The sequence below is a fragment of the Cygnus atratus genome, chromosome 26 (genome assembly GCF_013377495.2).
Source record: "Cygnus atratus isolate AKBS03 ecotype Queensland, Australia chromosome 26, CAtr_DNAZoo_HiC_assembly, whole genome shotgun sequence".
In the NCBI taxonomy this organism is placed as follows: Eukaryota; Metazoa; Chordata; class Aves; order Anseriformes; family Anatidae; genus Cygnus; species Cygnus atratus.
This window is the reverse complement of record NC_066387.1, coordinates 4,192,824-4,213,299: the sequence shown is the minus strand read 5'-3', so window position 1 is coordinate 4,213,299 and position 20,476 is coordinate 4,192,824. Positions and strand designations below refer to the sequence as shown.

The 20,476-nt window shown below is 50.7% G+C and overlaps 1 protein-coding gene across 1 annotated transcript; it reads right to left on the bottom strand.

Moving 5' to 3' along the window:
- Positions 1–4,370: 4,370 nt before the first annotated feature.
- LOC118259018 (excitatory amino acid transporter 5-like) lies at positions 4,371–19,912 on the bottom strand. The gene is made up of 11 exons (XM_035568202.1): positions 19,736–19,912; positions 17,781–17,860; positions 15,157–15,369; positions 14,512–14,554; positions 13,495–13,717; positions 10,554–10,653; positions 10,108–10,341; positions 8,175–8,369; positions 7,144–7,278; positions 4,953–5,052; positions 4,371–4,838 (listed from the first exon to the last, which is right to left on the bottom strand). The coding sequence occupies exons 1-11, from the start codon at positions 19,910–19,912 to the stop codon at positions 4,701–4,703; spliced, it is 1,638 nt and encodes a 545-aa protein (XP_035424095.1). The 3' UTR covers positions 4,371–4,700.
- Between the last annotated feature and the right edge of the window lie 564 nt (positions 19,913–20,476).

Genomic DNA, 20,476 nt, shown 5'->3' with positions numbered 1-20,476 from the left:
ACAGAGAAAGCTGTTGTTCTAATAGACTTAAATAAAGACTTTTGAAACTTCTTGTGGAATGGAATTTTCAAAAAGTCATCCTAGAAAACTTCCATGGGGTAATTTTCAAATTGATACTATTTAATTTTTTTTGTCTGCTTTTCACATCTTTTGACTTTATTTTGCCACGTGCTACAATCCTGAGTTATTTTGTTCTTTTTCAGTTTCAGTAAAACGCAAACCAAAGTACATTCTGTTCTCGAAGAAGGAAAAAAAAAGGTGGCAGCGCTCTCTACTGACTCTGTGTACTGTCTGGATTGTTGTTTGCTATGCCACTATCATGTCACTTCACTTAAATCCTAAAAAAATGTAAAAATAATATGAAATGAAGCTCCATGATCAAAACTAATGACTATTTTATAAATTCAGAAATGTAAAAATAATTCATGCTCTAGAAAACAGCTAATAGTGAGAACTGGAGGGCAGCCCGTTGTTAAGATAGAGGCAGCCTCATCGTGGACTGTAGGAAGAAGCGTTCTTGGGTAAGGATTTCACTCAAACTGAAGGGTCAGACTGATGAAAAATTTGACTAAGCTTAGTGTTTATTGTGATTCACATCCTCAAATTCCCCAAACCCACTGGTGAAATTTATTCACTCGTCAAAGCTCGTATAGCCAAATAGATGGCTTTTATGCCAGGATTTTGGGAGGTACTGTAAAGCCAAGAAGTTCTACTTTTTGTTTAATAACCAAAAAACAAACAAAAAGACCCACCATAAATGTCTTTCACAAGGATTTTAGTTTGCAGAAGCAGCTTTCAGTGATTTTTCTCGGTGAGAGTAATCCATGGGTAACAGCCAAGTTCCTTTGCCCAGTTGCTCTCCAACTTCATTATGACAGGGTACACACAAGCCATAATCGGGGGGACGTCTACATCACGGCATCAGGGGAGCTCTTACATTTCTAGGAAAAACAGTGATTTCCAGGACAGAGGTTGAGATTTGGGGCTTGTGTTCTTTGTGTTCACCAGAGCTTATGGTTTAGTATGTGTGCTTTGCGTGGCCTGTTGGAAGCACAACAGAAGCAGATTGATGTTTTCATCGCTAAAGCAGAGATGTACATTTTTGTTTCTTACGGGTAGCTTTTTGTTGTTTCTTATGGGTAGCTGGGCAAATAGTCTAAAATATTTAGAAATGGCATGAAGGTACAGTTTATCAGTCGGTAGAATGTAAGGACTTCCTTTGAGGGTAAAGTTTTCCATTTGCTAAGCAAAATTCCTTGATTTGCCCAATGTGAGCATGTTCCACCCTGCACTTGTCATGCTCTTCGACATAGGCAGCAAGGAACAAAACTGCTTCTGATGCTGCCCAGTGACTGTCCAGCCTCTGTGCTTCTGGAAGTCTCATCCCTCAGCTGCTGGTGAGCTGGCATTGCTCTGTATGCCTAAAGTCTTGTTGACATTTTGGGGTTCAATGGATGCCTGCCTGTGTTCAGCTTTGGCAAATGAAGGCTGTCGTTCCCTATTGAGCAGCTAGAAATGAATAAATGTTCCCCCGGCAGCAGTTTATTGAAAGTACAAGCGGAGTTGGGATGGTACCATCCCAAGGACGCCAGAGGCAGTGGAAAACTTGCTAGCGGCTCAACTCAGGTATTTAGTAACTGTTTCTTAAATTTTTCCACATTTTATTCCTGTTGGAATGTGTTAAGTTGCTTGTGCCTCTTTGCAGAGCTGAAGAGGATGCATTGTCCTTTTCTGCCTGTGGCTTTTCCACACCAGTATTGGTGGCTTCAGGTGGCCATCAGACTTCCAGAAACGTGAATTAATTTCCCTGTTTCGTCCTGTTAGAGGGGCAGTGACTACATCGCCTGTCCTTCGCTATTGGCTCCCAGTTTTCTTTTTAAGACTGCTGGACTGTTAATGCTCTCCTATACTGTATTTATTATAAGGTCTGAGGCTTTTTTTTTTTTTTTTTTAAACCCTGATAGAACAATGTCTTTGCTGCTGATTTCAGAACTGGAGCTCATCTACTAAAACAGATCTCACCAGATACCGGGAGATGTTATTGATGCTTGACAAATCATAGAATCATAGAATCATAGAATATCCCGAGTTGGAAGGGACCCACAAGGATCATCGAGTCCAACTCCTGGCACCACACAGGTGTACCCAAAATTTTAAACCATGTGACTAAGTGCACAGTCCAAACGCTTCTTAAATTCAGACAGGCTTGGTGCAGTGACTACTTCCCTGGGGAGCCTGTTCCAGTGGGTGACCACCCTCTTGGTGAAGAACTTCTTCCTGATGTGTAGCCTAAACCTCCCCTGCCTCAGCTTGACACCATTCCCACGGGTCCTATCACTGGTGATTAAGGAGAATAGATCGGCGCCTGCCCCTCCACTCCCCCTTGTGAGGAAGTTGTAGACTGCGATGAGGTCTCCCCTCAGCCTCCTCTTCTCCAAGCTGAGCAGGCCAAGTGACATCAGCCGCTCCTCATACGTCTTCCCTCTAGGCTCTTCACCAACCCCGTAGCCCTCCTTTGGACACTCTCCAACAGTTTTTCATCCTTTTTGTACTGTGGTGCCCGGAACTGCACACAGTACTTGAGGTGAGGCCGCACCAGCGCAGAGTAGAGTGGGACAATCACTTCCCTCAACCAACTAGCAATGCTGTGCTTGATGCACCCCAGGGTATGGTTGGCCCTCCTGCCTGCCAGGGCGCACTGCTGGCTCATATTCAACTTGCTGTCAACCACAACCCCCAGATCTCTCTCTGCAGGGCTGCTCTCCAGCGTCTTGTCGCCCAGTCTGTACGTATAGCCAGGGTTGCCCCTTCCCAGGTGCAGGACCCGGCCCTTGCTCTTGTTAAACTTCATGTGGCTGGTGATTGTCCACCTCTCCAATCTGTCCAGATCTCTCTGCAAGGCCTTTCCACCCTCAACCAGGTCTACAACTACTCCAAGTTTGGTGTCATCAGCAAATTTGCTCAAAACACCTTCTAGTCCTACATCCAAATTGTTTATAAAAGCATTGAAGAGGACTGGCCCTAAAATGGAGCCTTGAGGGACCCCACTAGTGACCATGAAAACAAATCACAATACTTGCAATTTCTCAGGCAAACCATGCAGGTTTCTGTTTACTCTGCCAGTTCTAGATGTACTTCTGAGATGTAATACTCAGTTTTGTCAGTAATGGTGTGTTCTTTCAGCTGCAGTGAGCATGAGGATGCCCTGCTTTATGTCATTTGGGGTAGGACTGCAGTGCATGGAGGCAGGGTGCTTCCAAAGCACCTGTTCCTCCGTGCGTGGCTTGGGGCACCCAGCTGTCTGCGTGGGACTGATCAGGGCATGGGCACCTGAAGCCCGCAGCCTCCCTTGTGTTTGCAGTGCCTCTGACCCTGGATTTTCGTGTGCCCAAACCCGTCTGATCGTGGAGGGGTGACCTGGGAAGCTGCAGAGTTCCCTTGGTTTGGGATGTGGTTTTCTAACCCCAAGACTGTCCCTACTGAAGAGGAGTTGGACATTAAATGAATAGGAGGGTACAGAACTAACCAGCCTATCAGGAAACGGTAAGAAATGCCAAAGTGGACAGCAGTACCTCAAGCTTCATTGACAGGGATTCTGCCTGGAGACTGCACAAAGTCGCTCATGGGTTCTGCAAGGGGCATGTGCTGGGCATGCCCCAGGGCCCTGTTTGCTGCTCTCTGGGTCTCCTCTGACTTTATCTGAGCCATAGGAGCATTCTGATCAATTTCCCTGTGAGTTGGGCCAAGAGTGTTGACTTTTGGAGAAAGTAAGTGACGTTAGTCTGCATTTAGGCTGCTTCCATGAGCCTCGTGCTGCAACAGTAATGACAAACCCAGGGGGGAAAGGGATGAGGTGACATTGCAAGAAGCGAATGAATTCAGCAACATGAATCAGTTGTGTAAAAGGCTTTTGTGGAGAAGGCTGCCCTTGGAAGCCTGTGCTTTAAGGCTGTAATTGGAATGGGAATTTGAACTTAGGAACAGATCCTTAGCTGGGAAAACCAACACGGTTGTGACTGGGTTGATCAATTAGTTTCACTATAATAAGACAGCCAGTAAAAATACACATACAGCTGGCCCTTCCGTCCTGGCAGCTGAAATGAATCTCTCTGGCACTGGAAGTGAAATGCTCCAACCAGCTCTTCTCTGTTTGTGTAATGGCTGGAAAATCCCGTTATGTTCAGTTTTAATTTTGAGATCTAGACAAAAAATACACATAGTTTTTTAGATGAGAACCTTATATAGCATAGTAATATATAATATGTTTAGTGTATATATATTAATAAAAAAGATTTTAAAAAATATATTAAAGAAAATAAAGCCTTACAGCATGCAGCCTGGACAGCAGATAAAGGCTGCCGATGTAAGGTGTCCGATTATTTTCGCATCTCTGTTACTTTCTAATCCAGTCTAGTTCCCACTTCCCTGTACCTGCTCTCCTCCCTAACTTTGGAAGAGAACTGGGCTTGAGAAAACGTGTGGCATAAAACCTTCAAATCCCAGCTGCTTTAGACAGAACAGCCAGTCCAGCCATATCCTCCTGTACAAGCAGCGGGCTCTGCTCATTGGAGAGTCCCAAAGTCTTCAAAGGGTAGAGGATTTTTCTACTTTTTGTGCCAAGTAAGGCCTTTGTCTTGTAGAGCATCCATATGCATCAGTTTAGCACCGAGATCCCATCCTGGGCATGGGAATGCTGTGATCTACACTTGACAGATGTTGTAGTGAACTCCCGTCTGATCAAACAAATTTTCTTCAATCAGTTCGATCACGTTGTCTTTGGGATGCAGAAGTGAGGTCTCTGCAGAAGGAAACTTGTCTGCGTTGCTCACTGGATCTTGCTGCAAAAGGAACAAAATGCTGTTTTATTTTCCTAATCGAGCACTTTCCTTGTGTCTGTCTCTAGCCCTGATGTGTCCTGTGTTCCCCTGCTCTCCCAGACAAGCTGTACGTACCTTAGGGGGCTTTGGGGCAAAATCTTTCTCACAGATATGTTGTATGATGCCAGCAGCCAGAGCATCTCCAAGGACGTTGGTCATAGTTCGGAATCGGTCCCTAGAAGAGAGCAAGCTGTGAGGCTGCAGTTGGCGGCCACGGCCAGAGTGGCTGTGGTCTTTTATGGCTTTGGAAGGTGAACTCCCATCCCTGACATCTCTACCGTTGTTCTTGGTAAGAACTAGCTAAGACAAATGGGGTATTGCCCTTGGCCCTGTGCAAATACAGCAAGAAATTGGTACTAGCATCTCATCACACTCATCTCTAGCACGTAGGGGTGGCTGCGCTGCTACCAAAACTGGTGCATTGTGCATTTTTCTTCAAAATCTGCATGAGCCCCTGAGCCACAAAACTCTTTAAGATGACACTTGGGGATGAAATTGTGTTTGTCCAGCCCTAAGGGAGTACTTGTCACGTCAGTAGGAAGTGCCGGCAGTATTACTGTAGGTGATACTACTGGTGCCCTGTGATGCTCAAAGGTTTAGCTGACATTTTGTTCTGATGTAACAACTTTCACCTGAAAAGTTAAACTTCCTGTGAGTGTAAGAATGAGAAAAGCAGCCGTGATACTTGTGCTGTTCCCTCTCTACAGGATGGCTGTGAAGACCAAACCAGCAACCCATCCATCAGTTCCTTAAAAGTTAGTAACTACACTGTATGTTTTTGTCACCTACCTAATTTGCTTCATTTTTACCGGACTACTTTTAAATGCTACATTTCATGAATACATATGTTTGGGCTTTTGTTCTGTTTGTCTATGACAAGTGTTATCAGGCATCGTATTTTGTCTCAGGATCAATCTGGTCTTCATCCACCAAGGCGAGGACTACCTCCCTGGAAGACAGACCTTGGCGTTGGATGCAGTCCTTTGAAAATGTCATCCTTGCTTTTAGAAACTCCAGTGATGTTTTAGTTCTGGTGACAGATGGCTTGTAAGATGTAAGTTGCCTATTGAATGCAACTTTTTTTTTTTTTCCCCACTATTACATCTATTCATGAAGGGGCCCCTAATTTTCTTCTATGATTTAGTGTCACAACCAGCTCATACTTTACCTTTTTACTGTTCTGTTCTGACAATCAGTAAGCATCTCAGATCACTTTTTTTTCCTTTTTACCTTTTAAACATCTATCCCATCCCTCTTATCTATCCCTAGTCTATCTCTCTCTCCTCTCTACTTCCTAATTATAAAAATTCCCATGTTTTAGGAATAAAAATGGAAACCTGGATGAGCACATACTCTGCAAATATTTCCAAGTGGTTTATGGTTTGTATCAATTAATTTTATCCTAAAGATCATGTTTTTGTCCTAAATAATTTGATGTTTCCACCCCTTCTGTCTCTGTTGCTGTTAGCACCCTTCTGGCTGGTTTTCATTTCTCCTCCTATGAAGCCAGAGACCTTTCTGCACCCTAACCAACCTCATTCATCTCGCAGGGAGATGTTCCACCAAAGCAGTGATCACTGTACCTTCCCACACTTATCTGTGCGACAAACTGCTTTCAGTCTCATGCTGTCCATCCTCCTTTGCTCACAGAATGGACAGCTTGGAGGAGACTGGGACTAGAGGTATTTCTAGGGAATACATCAACTAGCAGCCTTACACGGTAACGTTTTATGAAGACAACAATATGTGTGTGCTTCCCTCCTCCTTTTCTACCTCTTGTTATGGAGGAAAGTGGAATCCTTTCCATCTCTTGAAAGTATACGTGCATACCTAGATATTTCAGAGGGGTTTTTTGTTTGTTTGTTTGTTTGTTTCACTTGAGACCTAGCAAAAAATTGGGGTACAGTCTGATAAGGATTTAGATTTAAAAAAAAAAAAAAAAAAGGCACAAGTTTGTATCTTGCATGGGGTAATATCATCACTGCTTCCGAGTGCAGTCCCTAAGGAGGCAACAGGCTGCAGTGGGCACCTCAGAACAGAAACACCTTAACTCAAACAATCATTTGAGAGACTTTTACCTGTCATTATCGTAGGCTGTTTCATGAAAATAAGGGGAAAATGAGGAATCTTACACTTGGCTCCTGACCTTGTGTGTGATCCCATAATCTCTGTTACCTCTGCTAGAGCTGCTCCAGGAAACCCAAACATGTCCCCACTATCAGCTGCCGCTAGCACCAGCCCGCAGCATCGCCTCTGGGAGACTTACAGCGCCCAGTCCACGGCCACGATGAGCGTGATGTCGGCAGTCGGCAGCCCCACGGATGTCAGCACGATGACCATCGTGACGAGCCCCGACTGGGGGATCCCGGCCGCCCCTATGCTCGCTGCTGTTGCTGTTATGCTGCAGAGAAAAGGAGACTGCAGAATTAGTGCCACCAAAAAAGCTGCCTTTTTTTTTTTTTTAAGGAAGGAGGTGTTGCATAAGTTATATATGTTAATAATAAAAATAATCATGTCCTCGTTATATCATTCTGTATGATATAGTGACAGGACCTGAAACACTTTGTTGGCCAGGAAAGATCACTTCCAATTATTCTGAAATCTCACTGTAAGGAATTCTGCTTCTCAGGCTCCCATTGCTTGTTTAGCTGCCTTCCTCTGTTGCAAAACTTCTGCTTCAGATCATGGTGGGCACCTGCACACTTGCACAATTTGCTTGCCCATCCTGATCCCCTGTGCCAGTGTTCGCTCCCAGCTCTGTGCTGGAATGGACCAGGACGAGCTCCGAAAGGCGAGGACAGGCTTCAGTGTGGGGGCCACTTGGTTCCTGGGGGCAGCCCCATCCCGTGGGGGGGGTGGCTGCAGTGCTTCACCTCCTGCCCTGCTGCTGTCCAGGGCCCTGGCTGCGGGCATGCACCTTGTGCTGAATGGCTTGATATTTGAAATTGTACTTATTTTTAGCCAGATGCTTTTTTTCCCCTGCTCGTTAAATGAGGGTATTCCTGAAGGAGAATATATTATGCCAGTGTAAGCACTTCCGTGCTGGTACAGCTCCTTGACGGTGTCACGCTGCCCAGGCGTGCTACCCAGCTGGGCAGCCCCACTGTCATCCACTGGCAGGGGCTGATTCTGCAGCAGCTGGGGTGCAGAGCAGAGCTTTGCCCGGGCTCTGCCCTGTCTCCTCCCTTTGCAGTGCGGCAGGGAGATCTCAGCCAAATAAATGGATAAGGGGTGAGATACTGGTCTAATCTCTATAAGAATAGAGAACTAATTTGACTGCTGCAAATAAACATTTACCTTATTGTTATGATTTGTCCCAAGTCCAAGTCGTACTCGTTGACCTGAGCGATAAAGATAGCAGCAACTGCTTCATACAGCGCAGTTCCGTCCATGTTGATGGTGGCCCCGACCGGCAGGACAAAGCGTGCCACGCGCCTGTCTATCCCGTTGTTTTCCAGAAGACACTTGAGGGTGATGGGCAAGGTTGCTGAGCTGAGGGAGAAGAAACGATAAGTAATTATTTTCCATGTCATTTGTGTTGAGCACTCTGCTGTCTGCAGCCTAATGGTATACAAACATAAGTCCTCCTGGGGTAAGTGCAGCAGCACTGTTACACGAATTGCTATGGCAATGAGAGGAAAGATGCATTTCTTCAGCTGCCTGGGGAATACACAATTAGCCAAGGAGTCAGACACTGTCTGTCATAAGCCTGCAGTACCGACGGAATAAACTCAAAAAATCATTTTGGTGTCCGAAGGCATCGCACTACGGAGAGCTTTGTGCACAAGTTCTGGCTGTCTGTTGTAATCCCCGCTCCCCACATTTATCCCACAACACCTGGACATTTGTACGAAGCAGAAGTGCCCACCCCAGCCCCCACGGGGCTCCTTCAGCCCTGGTTCAGCCCCAGTGTGCAGTGGGGAGCAGTTGCCCCCATGTCACCCAGTACTGCCCAGAGCTGCCCAGTACCACCCCACTGACCTTGCGCTCATTTCTGTCGAGCACGCAGATGTGAGCTGTATGGTAGGAGTCGGGATAAGGATGGGGAGGAAGAGGACAGAATGAAAGATGGGAAATGGACGTGAAAAAGAAGCCGATGGGATTGCGATCAACTCTTCAAGGCAGGCACTGCTTTTCCAATGTGTGCAGGGCATAGCACAGCAGCCCACGATCCCTGGAGCGGATGGCAGGACGAGGACAAAGCTCTCCCACCAGCCCGTACACAACAGCCTCTCAGCTTGCACGCTGGCTGGAGAGCAGCAGCTGCTTGTGGCAGCCCATCTCCGCAGGGAAAGGTCCCAGCATGGTGCTGGCGCTGCAGGAATCCCGTGTCGACCTCGGGGGTTTGCCAGGACCCTGTGCCCGACAGGACGGTGGTGGCTACAGGAGATGCTTCCGAGGGAAACGGCAGCGAGGGCCAATGGAAACAGGGATGGGGGCCCCCGTGCAGCATGAGACTGGGTTGTCTACACCAGCAGAAGAGGCCTGCAGAGACGGAACAGGGCAGGGAGGGACAGTCCTCTGTGGTTTTACTGAGCTCGTGTACAGCACTGACGTCAGGGAGGGCAGGAAAACTCTTCACCTGGCCTAATGCTTTCTGAGAAAATGTTTTGGTTTGTGTGTCTTTCAGAAAGGACGGTAGTCTCTAATGTACAGTTTCTTCGTTGTTTCAAAGAATGTTTTGCAATAAAAATTAAAGATAGAAAAATTATTTACAACTATAAAACCTTGTCAAAATAGACAAAACTTTCCTTTGGAGGAGCGTGGTATACACAGGAGTTGATTGAGGTTTTCAGTAAAGTATCCAGAAGTATTTTTGATGTTTTCAATTAAAATCCAAACTCCTAACCGCACACTGCTTTATAAAGCACCTACAGAAGCCCTGTTTGGGTTTCCTTGGAAGAAAGCTGCCTGCAGCAGTGAGCAGGGCACACACGGACCGTGGTGCTCTGGGAAGTGCGAGGAGCTGGTGAGCAGAGCAAGGCGAGCTGGCTGCATCTGGAGATGTGCTGAGGCCCTTCCCACCGAGGACCAGAGCAATGCCAAATGTCCCATTTCCTACTAAAACTGGAAGTGATCTCATTTCAAATAGTGCTGGAGCATGATTTCTCTTTATGTGTTAATTGCATCTATTCTGCAGTGCAGCCAGCCGTACGCGCAGCCGCGTCTCCCACAGCTCCCACAGAGCCCTTCCCAACTGTACCGGCAAATTTTGGCCACATTTTCTTACCTGGAGGATGTAGCTAAGGCAATCAGCAAGGCTTGCAGTATTCCCTTGATGAAAGCAAAGGGGTTTTTCTTGGTGATGAGCATGAAAAGCAGAGGTAAGAGAATAAGTCCGTGGATGACCAGCCCTGACACTACTGTAATGGCATATAGTCCCAGCTTCTGTCCTATAACCGAGGGATCTTCCATCTCCAGGATCTTTCCAGCAATGAGAAATACAATGCCAAAGGGGAAGTACCTGCAAAGAATAAGCATGAGTATTTATTTATGAGGATCAAGCAATTATTGAAGCACTACACCACAGTCATTACAGTATTTGGTACTCTATGGTGCAGTCACACTAAAAATAAGTCCAGTGCTTGTGGTAGATATTTGTAGACATATGTATGGCTTGCACCATCATTAACTAGCAGGTAAGGAAAGAACTGAATTGATCAAAAACAGATTTACCAGACTGCCATCGAGACAATTTTCATAACTGCTTCATTCAGACACTGGCACACGTTAACTAATGGGGCTCCTCGCTCGCCCATTTTCCCCAAGAGAAGTCCTGCAACCAAACACATTGATTTGTATTACTAAGCAGTACCAAAGGAGCAGTGTGTAATGCGCCGAGTTTCTTGAGGGTAGTCACTGGAGGAGTCACTTCTAGAGGGGGACAAGCTGTCTTCTGGCTGCTTTTTGGTAATACTAGGACAATCTAGTTCCTGAAACAAACAGAAGTGCTTGGATTTGCCCAATGCCCGCAGACAGCTTTGTTGCCTACCCACAGGTTGTACTGTGGTGGTGACAGTGCCTGCATTAGTGTTAGGTAAGGAAGGATCTAGCCGAGATGCTTGGATACAGGCATTAAGCCACCTGTCTTAATTCTGCTGCTTCTTTTGATGTTGCCTTAACGCAATTCCCAGTCTAATTTTCAGTTGTAGGAATACTGGGGCAGAAATATTTGAATGGTTAGATGGGTTCTGGCATGGCTTTCTGGTCTGCCAGCACCAAATTAGCCTGTGCTAAATCCCATTGCTTTCACTGGTGAGGAGGTTTCCTGCTGAGCAAAACAAAACCGAGTCTGAATATTTGCCCATCTGGATTCCGGCCTGGTGCATACACTCGGTGTGGTCCCATGAGCTGAAATTTCTTCCGCAGCACTGTAGAAGCATCTGCTTCAACTTGGAAAAGAAAAGTATAGTCAGCATCTTGTCCTGTCCCTCTCATCCTCCTCCAGTCTTCAGGGCTGAGGACTCCCAGAGACCTGGTGCATTTAGTTGGAACTCTGGCCAGCTAACATCTTGCTCAGAAAACAGATGAGAAAGGGTCATCTTTGCACAGCCTTGAGAAATGAGACGAGGCTGGACATGTAATTCTTGGCTCCTTGGCTACTCGCCCAGTGTTTGGTGGTCACAGCAGCTGCCTTAAAAGAAGTCCTTTTCTCTTTGTGTCCTGCGGAGGGCTGCCATGAAGAAGATCACCCCAGCACATAATCAATTTATTTCAAGTAACTTTAAATCTCTGCCCTTTCCTGGATTTCAGAGGCACCAGAGTGGACTCTGAGGATGCTTGTGAGGAAGCCACTGAAGCTGTGGTGGCTGCGTGGGGTTCCTCATGGCAGCATGGGGCGGTGGGCCAAAGCAGCAGGCCTCAAGGGCGCCAGAAGAAGTGATGAGAGCACATCTTACGGTCCCGCACCTTGCTCTGGTGCCCCTGGCGTGCTGTGCTTTGCTTCTGTGCTGCAGTTTGTGTGCATGGCTGCTCCTGATGGCCAGCAGGCACCACACAGACACCCGTCCACAGTCTCATGAAATGCCTGATTTTGGAGATGGACACAAATGTCCTTTGCTGAGATCTCATCTGGCCTTCTCCACGCTGCTGTGAGGAGCCGAGCTCCGTTTCCCTCCAAAGCGGCTCCCACGGCACAGGGCCGCGGCCGGGCCCTCCCTGCCCACTCTGCTTTCTGCTGGACAAACCCAACTCATTCGGCCCCTCGTGGGCACTTCCCACCAGGCCCCGCTGCAGGTGCTGGGCTGCGGCTTTGCGGAGCTCTAATCCCTCCCAGGCAAGATCTGGATGGGTGCAGCTGGGTGGCCGGGGCCAGCCCCGGTGATCTCCGAGCCCCAACGCAGCGCTGATCCATACCCACACCGGCAGGGCAGCAGGCGGTAATCCCGGGGGCAGAAAAAGCAGCTTCTGGTCACCCGCTGTGCTGGGCCGGAGGAGGACGTGTGTCCCGAGGGCTTGAGGTTGGCACGTTCCCCGAGCACTGGTGTGAAGGCAGAGCTCCGCCGATGGTGCTGGTCTCTGGGGCAGGAGGGATCTCTTGGGATGGAGGCGCTCCCGGCGGGCCTGTCTCTGCCCAGCCTCCCTTTGGCCACCTCCTGCAGGCGCTTGACATATTGCAGCCTCTCAAACTGCCCGGCCTCTGCCCCGAGGCAGTTTGGGGGGCTCCAGCACTGCTCTCCTGCGCTGCTCTGACTGCACTGCCTCCACACCCGAAATCCTCTAAGTGGCTTTTTGGTTACTTACACACTAAGTACAAGCTCCTTGCCCTCACCTCTTAATCTACGTGTAATCCTGCCCCCACGCTGATCTCCTTGCCTCCTACTCCTTTCCCTTCTGATTCCTCCTTTCCTCCCTTTCTCACTCAGCTTTGCATCCCCCTCATGCTCTGAGTCAGCTCCAGGTTCCTCCCCCCTGTGACTTTCTCCCCTTTAAGCCTTCTTCCTCCCCGTCCCTTTCACATGCCCCCCTCCCCCCCCCCCCCAATCCAACCTCTTCCTCTTTCCTTAATTTGTTACCAAACACCTTGTCCATGCTGGATTGCAAGCTGCTCAGCACAGGGAGCTTTCTCACCCCCTTCACAAAGTGCTCTTAGAAATTTCCACACATCTGTGGCAGGCACCAGGTTTGACCCAGCCACCAGCTCCTGCCTGCTCAGGGAGTTTGAGTGCCACCAGCACAAGGGGTTTGGACCTTCACTAACAAGCTGTTTCCCACGTAGTGTCTGCAGAAGTTACTGCTCACTTTAGCAGACTTCATAAAAAGGCTCCTGCAGCTCACGTTATGATTTGAAAACCTCAGGCTCTGTGGGCTCCTAGGGAAATTCTGGGGAGGAAGCAGGCTGATCCACACGTAACGAGCGGTTGTAACACCTTATGTGAGCTCCGTTGCTGACATTACTGGTGGGAGGTGGTGTTACAAACTGCCTGCCATGCCCAGTTTCCCAAGGACCTGAGCAGCTGGAGCTAAAACAACTGGTCCTGTGCCTCTGAGCATCCCTGCCTTGATTTACAGCATGGTGGCTGCAGCAGTTGCTGCTCTGGGTTGCAGCCACCATTGAGTAGCCTGGCGAGCTTGGCCAGGGAGCAGCGCAAAGCCCAGTTCTCTATTTAGCAGGTACCTATCGTTGCTGAGAAGATAACGATCCCCAAGACGTTCATTTCATTGCTGGTCCCGGGCAGGGTCCTGTAGGTCATCTCAGGAGATGGCGTCAGCTCGAGAAACACAGGGCGATGAATTTCAGGGTTTTCATCATCAGGTGCAAAGTAAATAAAACTGAGGGGTTTCCCTGGGATCTTTGGAAATCCTGGGGACTTCACCACTGGGACAAGGACAGTTCGATACTGGAACAAAAGCAAAGCAGAGAGGTTAATGTCCTGTTGGCAACAAACTCCATGTTGCTCTGAACACAGAGTCAAAGCCACCACTGGGCCAAGTGGTGCTGCAGGCTCAAGGTTTGGTTTTCGGGCAGCAAATTGATGAAAAGAAGAAAAGCAAGAAACAGGCAAGGGAAACTGAGCACAGCCATCCTCCAAGACTGCAATTCCTTGGGCACACACACGGCATTTGAGTCCTGTCCCTGCAGGACCCCAGTGTAGGACTGGATAAGGAAGCGCTGTGATGCCCACAGAGGGGCCCCTTTGGCCCTGTGCCCCTCCTGGGAACCCCAAAGACACTTTCCCAACATTGTGAGTTTGCTGTCCTGCCCTGCGCCGTGCCCATCCCTTCCCCTGCCCTCTCCTTCAGCCAACCCAACCTTTCCACCCAGCTTTCTGTCCCACCGTGTGCCAGGCGCTACTCCCTGATCCTGGAGCTGGCACTGGGAAGCTGCTGCACAATGGTGGGGTTCCAGGGGTCCCTGGGGTCCCTAGGGTCCCTGGGGTCCAAGCATCATGTTGCTTTTGTGGAGGAGCCCTTCAGCACCAGGTGTCCCTTTGCCTGTGACACCTACCAGCCCCCTCTGCTCTGTGTGCAGCCTGAGGTGAGCAGAAAGCGGCCGGGGAGCAGGGAGGGAGTGATGGGGGTGGAGGGAGGGGAAGGGACTCGTGTCCAGGCTGTGGCTGGGGGAGGGCAGCCCCGCCAAACCCAGAACCATCCCAACCTCTCCAGAGCTTGAGCTGGGGCCGGGTGGGCTCACCTGCTGGAACGAAGCTTCGATCAGGTTGGAAGGAAACATGTTTCTGCAAGAGAGCAATTGTGCAGAGGTTAAAGCATGTGGTGAGCTGGAGGGAGCCCAGGCAGCCCCTCTGGTGGGCGAGAGGCCAGCAGGAGGACCGCTCTGGCCTGCACCCTCTGGGTGTCCTCCTGCAAGCCACAGCGGAAGAGAGGCTGGAAGGTGAATGAAGAGTGGGACTGAGCCACACAAACTGGACTCATCAAAAGCCAGAAGCTGCAAAGGACCCTGGCTATCTCCAGCCCCCTGCTCAGACCAAGACCAAGCGGGCACAGGATGCTCGGAGCCCTCTTTGCCAACATCTCTGGGAGGCCGGAGCAGCGCTGGGAGGAGCTGTGCCAGGCCAGAGGTGAGCAGCGGGGGTGCTGGAGCAGCTGTGGACATAAGCGAGCCCCAGGCCCCTGGGTGTGTGCAGGATGCACCCATGGGGAGGAGGCGCCCTTGGGAACAGGGAACCCGCTCTGCGCGGTCGGCACGGCAGCGGCTCTCCCATTTCCCCTCAGATCTCAGCATCCCCCGGGAACTCGCAGCCCCAGAGGAAGATACTGCTCGTGGAGCACCATCCAAGGTGATAAGCCCCAGGCTCCCCCCTGAAATCCCGTGACATACCTGATCAGATCCAGCAATGCGTCAGCGGAGCTGAGCACCACTTTCCCCACGGAATAGTCCTCCTTCTGGGCGGCTGCGCCAGGGTGGATGCTGACCACAAGGATGATCCCGATGGTCACCGCCATGAAGGTTGTCCAAAGGTAGTAGGTGATGGTGATCACCCCCATCTTCCCGCAGGCCCTTGAGTCCATGGTGGCCAGCCCAGACATGAGGCTGCACCAGAAAAAATCGTGGTCAGCATCTGCCCCCCGAAATGCACAAGATGCACCCGGTGGGCAAAGTCTCCAACCTGTGAGAAGTTTCCGCAGATTTTTTTTTTTGAAACAATGCTCAGGGGCATCACAGAGCTCCTGCATGTTCAGGTGCCTGCATGGTGGCTCCCCAGGGGATCTTGCTCCCAGGGCAGGCTTGTGGCAGCCCAGGCGGTGCTGCAAAGGGCAGGACAGAGCTACAGGTCCCTTCTCAAGGTCTGGCCATGCCTTCTGTCTTCACCAAGGGATAGTAAGTATACAGTCTTACGTTCTGACGATGAATAACTAACACTGCTTTGGTTAGTGTGATACTGTTCTCTTAAACCTCTGGCACACTGTGCTGCTATCATAGAATCATAGAATATCCCGAGTTGGAAGGGACCCACAAGGATCATCGAATCCAACTCCTGGCACCACACAGGTGTACCCAAAATTTTAAACCATGTGACTAAGTGCACAGTCCAAACGCTTCTTAAATTCAGACAGGCTTGGTGCAGTGACTACTTCCCTGGGGAGCCTGTTCCAGTGGGTGACCACCCTCTTGGTGAAGAACCTTTTCCTGATGTCCAGCCTAAACCTCCCCTGCCTCAGCTTGACACCATGCTATGGGATGTCACTGTCAGGTGGTTGAGGGGGGCCAGATCCCCTCCTGCAGCCGCGTGCCTGGGAGGAGAGAGGCTCTGGGAAGCTGAGGAGAGGCCACAAAGGTGAGGTGGAGGCGAGTGCAGCTTTCTGACATGAGGAGCTCCAAATCTGAGCACCAAGCAGGACAAATCCTTCCCCAGCACAAGCCTGGTCCCTGTTGGATGGTGCACGGAGGGGTGCAGACACTTCACCATCACACAGTAGTTAAATAAGAAAAATCCTGGTTTGGTTCACCTTGCAGGAAATGTGCTGCGGGTGTTTTGCAGATGCCCAGACCCCCACGGGCAGCATGGCTGTGGCTGGGACAGGCCCTGGGCCCCAACAGCATTCGGCTGCAGGGAGCACTGGGAGCACCCCAAGAGACCCTGGCAGTGTGTCGGGAAGGGGGTGGATGCTGGGGCGAAACAGAAAGCAGCCTTATGGGGGCTGATGGCAAAAACACCAAGCTTGGCAAGGAAGGTGATCACGCTGCTCCCAAAAATAAACTAGAGGCAAACCAGGCAGCAAGCGAACTGAAAAACAACAGAGCAGTGAGACATCGGCAAGGGGATGAAAGTGAATTGGGTATTTCTGGTGACCATGTGCCAGTGATCATTTAAAATACGTGACTCTATCTCAGCTTTTCAAGGCCTCGCTTAGGGTTCAATGTGGCTCTGTTGCTTATTTCTAGATTCGGATGGGCTGATGAAAGGGGGATTTGCAAACATGACATACAATGCTTGTAGTTCCTACCTGAACTTTCTCAAAATCCCTTAAGCAAGGAAATCTGCTTTCAGTTTAAAACTCTGCCCATCAGCAGCAGCCTGTGGATGGTCCTGCACTGCCAGCTGGATGGGCACAAAAAGGAAGCAAAACCCCAGACCAGTGCAGTATGTACCAAATCCAGGTCAGGACCAATGCACCTCATTCTTATCCTCCAGCAAATTCAGTGCCTTCAGACTGCCTGACACACAGAGAGCCTCGCCATGTGCTCTCTCTCAGTCCTAGCCACTGGGAAGTTCATGAGATCAGCACTTCAGGACTCCATAAAACCTTCTCCAGCCACTTCTTACTGTCTTTGACCCTGAAGCCTGGACTGGACATTTTGATCTTCATCCTGTTGTGTGCTTTGCTGGTGGTTTTCTGCATGAAAAGCAAAGGAAATCCACCCCACCCCACCCCCAACCCCCAGTAGTGTTTTCCAGCTCTCTGATGAGCATCTCTAATAAAAGGCAGCCCAGGCACAAGTGCAGAAATAACAACCCCTTCATTTCACCGAGCCGCTCACAAAGCTGGCCAAGACCATTATCCCCCTCTCTGATTTGGATCATTGCACTACCACTTCAGAAAAGTTTACGGGATTTAGGTTTTTCTGCTGAAACATATTCAAACCAACTTTTTAGCATTTTTTTTCTGGTGACAACGTCATTGCTGGAGTACCTGGGGCTCATCCTGGCAGGGAAGTAACCCCTGCACCCAGGATGATCGCTGTAAAGAAAGCAAAGTAAAGGCAAAAAACAAACAAACAAACCAAATCAAAACCTGCCTCCCCTGAGCTCAGGGCCTGTCCTAGTCCATCACTAGGAGATTATGGGGTTCGATGGACACCAAGCTAGGGATGCTGCCTGGGTGCTGGCCATTTGGTGTGGGGTTATTCTCACCCTGGGCAGTTTTGAGCCCTTTTTCATGGTGCGATCTCCTCAATGTGACACAGAGATGGCACTTCAGAAGCAGAAGATGATGTCTTACCTGGAGGTGATCAAGGGTAGGATCAGCATCTTCAACATCCTCATGAGGAGCTCTCCAGGAAAGGAAAAGTACTGCTTCTCCTGCGCAGAGAGCAAAGCTGGTGTGTCAGCTGGGAGCTGAAAAGTGGATGCTGACCTCGGGTTAAGGGCTCAAACCTGATAAATTTGCATTTTTTTTTTTCCTAATGGGACACAGCTTTGAAGCTTTGAGCTTGGCTCCCAACCTGTGGTTGCTGAGACACAGTTTCCCTGGCTGTCCCTTACCAGAACTGGTCTGGGGCCAAGAAATACGGGCTACATGTGGGAAACCTGGCTGTGAGCTGGAGCTGGGTGTGTGCAGCTGCTCCCCTCCCTAAAGCATCTTTGGACCCACCACCCTCTGGGGAATGGCCCCCATGGCCCTGCTGCTGGCTTGTCCCCGGTGCTGCTGTGCTCCTTGTTGGGCAGCAGAGACTCAGAAGTGACCCAAAGTCTCCAGGTGCAACCCGGTGCCCACCCGCCCTACCTCCTTCCATCCATCTGCCAGCCAGCCGTCCCTCCACCCATCCGTCTGTCCCTCTATCTGTCTGTCCATCCACCATCGCTCCATCCACCACCCTCCTGGACACTGAGCAAGTTCCTTCCATGCCTCCCTCCCTCCTCCATCAGCCCAGCCATCCACCGTCCATCCTCCACCCAACCATCCCACCCCCCCCCCCCGCCCCGGTCCCCAGCTTTTCACTGCACCGCCCTGGAGACGTCAGGGAAAGGTCTGAGGTGGCCAAAGCCAAGCGTGTGCTTCCATTGCTCCAAAGGCCCGAGCACCACTGGGTTTCGAGGGATGCCAAGGCAAACTATTGAACCAAGAGCCCCATGCTGCTGTCCCTGTGCTACCCTCCCCCTGCGTGACCTAACCTTGGCTGAGCTCCACGTAGCATGGAGACAGAAGGGTGCAGGAAGGAACCACAGAACCGAGGCGCGTCCCCTTTTTCACTGGGTTTTCCAGCCCTGTGACACTTCCCCGTTGGGGAAGGAAGCAGGGAATGGCTGCTTCGTCTGCGGCATGGAGGCTGGGCCAAAAGTCCCTAACGGGGAGAACTGGGCAGTGGCAATGGGGCTGGGGCAGGGCAGGACGAGGGGCAGGACCCCGGCTGAGTGCAGGGGCCCATGGGAGGCCACGGGGTGCTTGTGGCCACGTGCACTGGGATGCAGCGGGATTACACCCCACTTCAATTAAGTAACGAGATCATCCTCTCTCGGGGCAGTGATGCTGCAGTCCGTAATTGAAGTGACAAGCCTCTGCTAAATCCTTGCAGGTTACGCGGGGATGGTCCAGCGTCAGCCGAGCTCACTGAAGCTGGGATCCCGCTGAGCATCCTGCCTCCCGTGGCTCAGCCAGCCCGGCCACACATTGGGCTGAGCTACGGCTGAGACGCTCAATGCCATTAAAACCACTGGGATTTTACTGCGGTGACATTTAACAGTGCAGCACTCCTAGAAAGCGCTGAGCAGTGGCGATTGCTGGGAGCCCCCAGGCTCTCAGCAAACCCCAAGTGGTTTTTGCAGGATCTTCTCCAGAGCGTGGACCTGGGCTTTGCTTTGAGCACCTGCAGGAAGAGGCAGCAGAAGCTCGGCCCCGGGATGCCAGCACTGCTGCTTTGTGTTTTAGGCTGTTTCCAACCCCTGGGGGCAGTGGGGCAGGAGCCCCCACTTCCCATCCCCATCCCTACTGCAGGCTCCTGCAGCCTGACAGGGTCTGGCCCAGAGCCCCCACTTCCAGCAGAGGGAGCCAAGATTTGTCCTGCAGCTTTTGGGGAAAAAAAAAAAAAAAAAAAAAGGCCACAGACAGAAACCATCCATGAGAAGGCCCTTTCTTGGGCAGAAGCCTTTGCTTTTGTGGCCGTGCCCCTCTGTGGCTGCCCCGACTGTCGGTCCCACTCTGTCTCCCTCACTCCCGTCCTGTCCCCAGCGTCTTACCAGCTCCGTCAGCTCCAGCGCCCGCAGCAGGAAACCCAGGAGGCAGCCGGTGGCGACCGACAGCATTGACAGGGTCAGGAGGCCGTTTTTGCTCCAGAAAGCCCGCACCCACTTCCAGAGGCTCATGGAGCTCACGGAAAGAGAGGCCAGCAGAGCTTTCCGGACATGCTCCCACATGGTCCCACTCAGCTGTGCCCCTGGGAGCAGCTCCCGGCACCGTGCATCCCTCCAGGCATCGGAGCCCTGCCCTTTGCCGGCTGTGCCAGGTGGTTAATCCCCAGGGCCAAGAGCCGTGCTGCTACTTGGGAGCCTTTCCCATAATGGAAAGTGACGTCTTCAACTGGGTAATCTGGACTTGGCTTTCTGCGAGCACTGGGTGCCGATCCCAGCCGAGTTAACCCTTCCTGCTGCTGCCACCCCAATGGATCGGGGCCACGCGCTGTGGGCTGGGAGCAGGGACACAACCCTTCCATAGCAGCTCATGATCCAGGAGGATCTGGGTCCTGGGTCCCGCTGTGCCCATCACAGTCTGCTGCAGTGTTTGGGCTCCCACCAGCTGTGAGTGCATCCCCATCCCACCCCCACATCTGTGTCAGTGCGAGGGCTTCGTTAGAGCAGAGCTTGCCAAGGACTTTCCCAGAGTCATTAATAAGTTCATCCAAGAATTTTCTGTGCTGGTCTGAACAGTTCGGCACCCCAGCATATCGATGGATGGTGCTAAAGGGACCCAAAGGAATATCT

Coding starts and splice junctions, on each gene's coding strand:
- LOC118259018 (XM_035568202.1), bottom strand. CDS start 19,912: ATGTGGGAGCATGTCCGGAAAGCTCTGCTGGCCTCTCTTTCCGTGAGC. Junction 10,654..13,494: donor TATCTTCTCAGCAACGATAG/GTACCTGCTAAA, acceptor GTTTGGTTGCAG/GACTTCTCTTGGGGAAAATG. Junction 7,279..8,174: donor GGACAAATCATAACAATAAG/GTAAATGTTTAT, acceptor TTTTCTCTGCAG/CATAACAGCAACAGCAGCGA.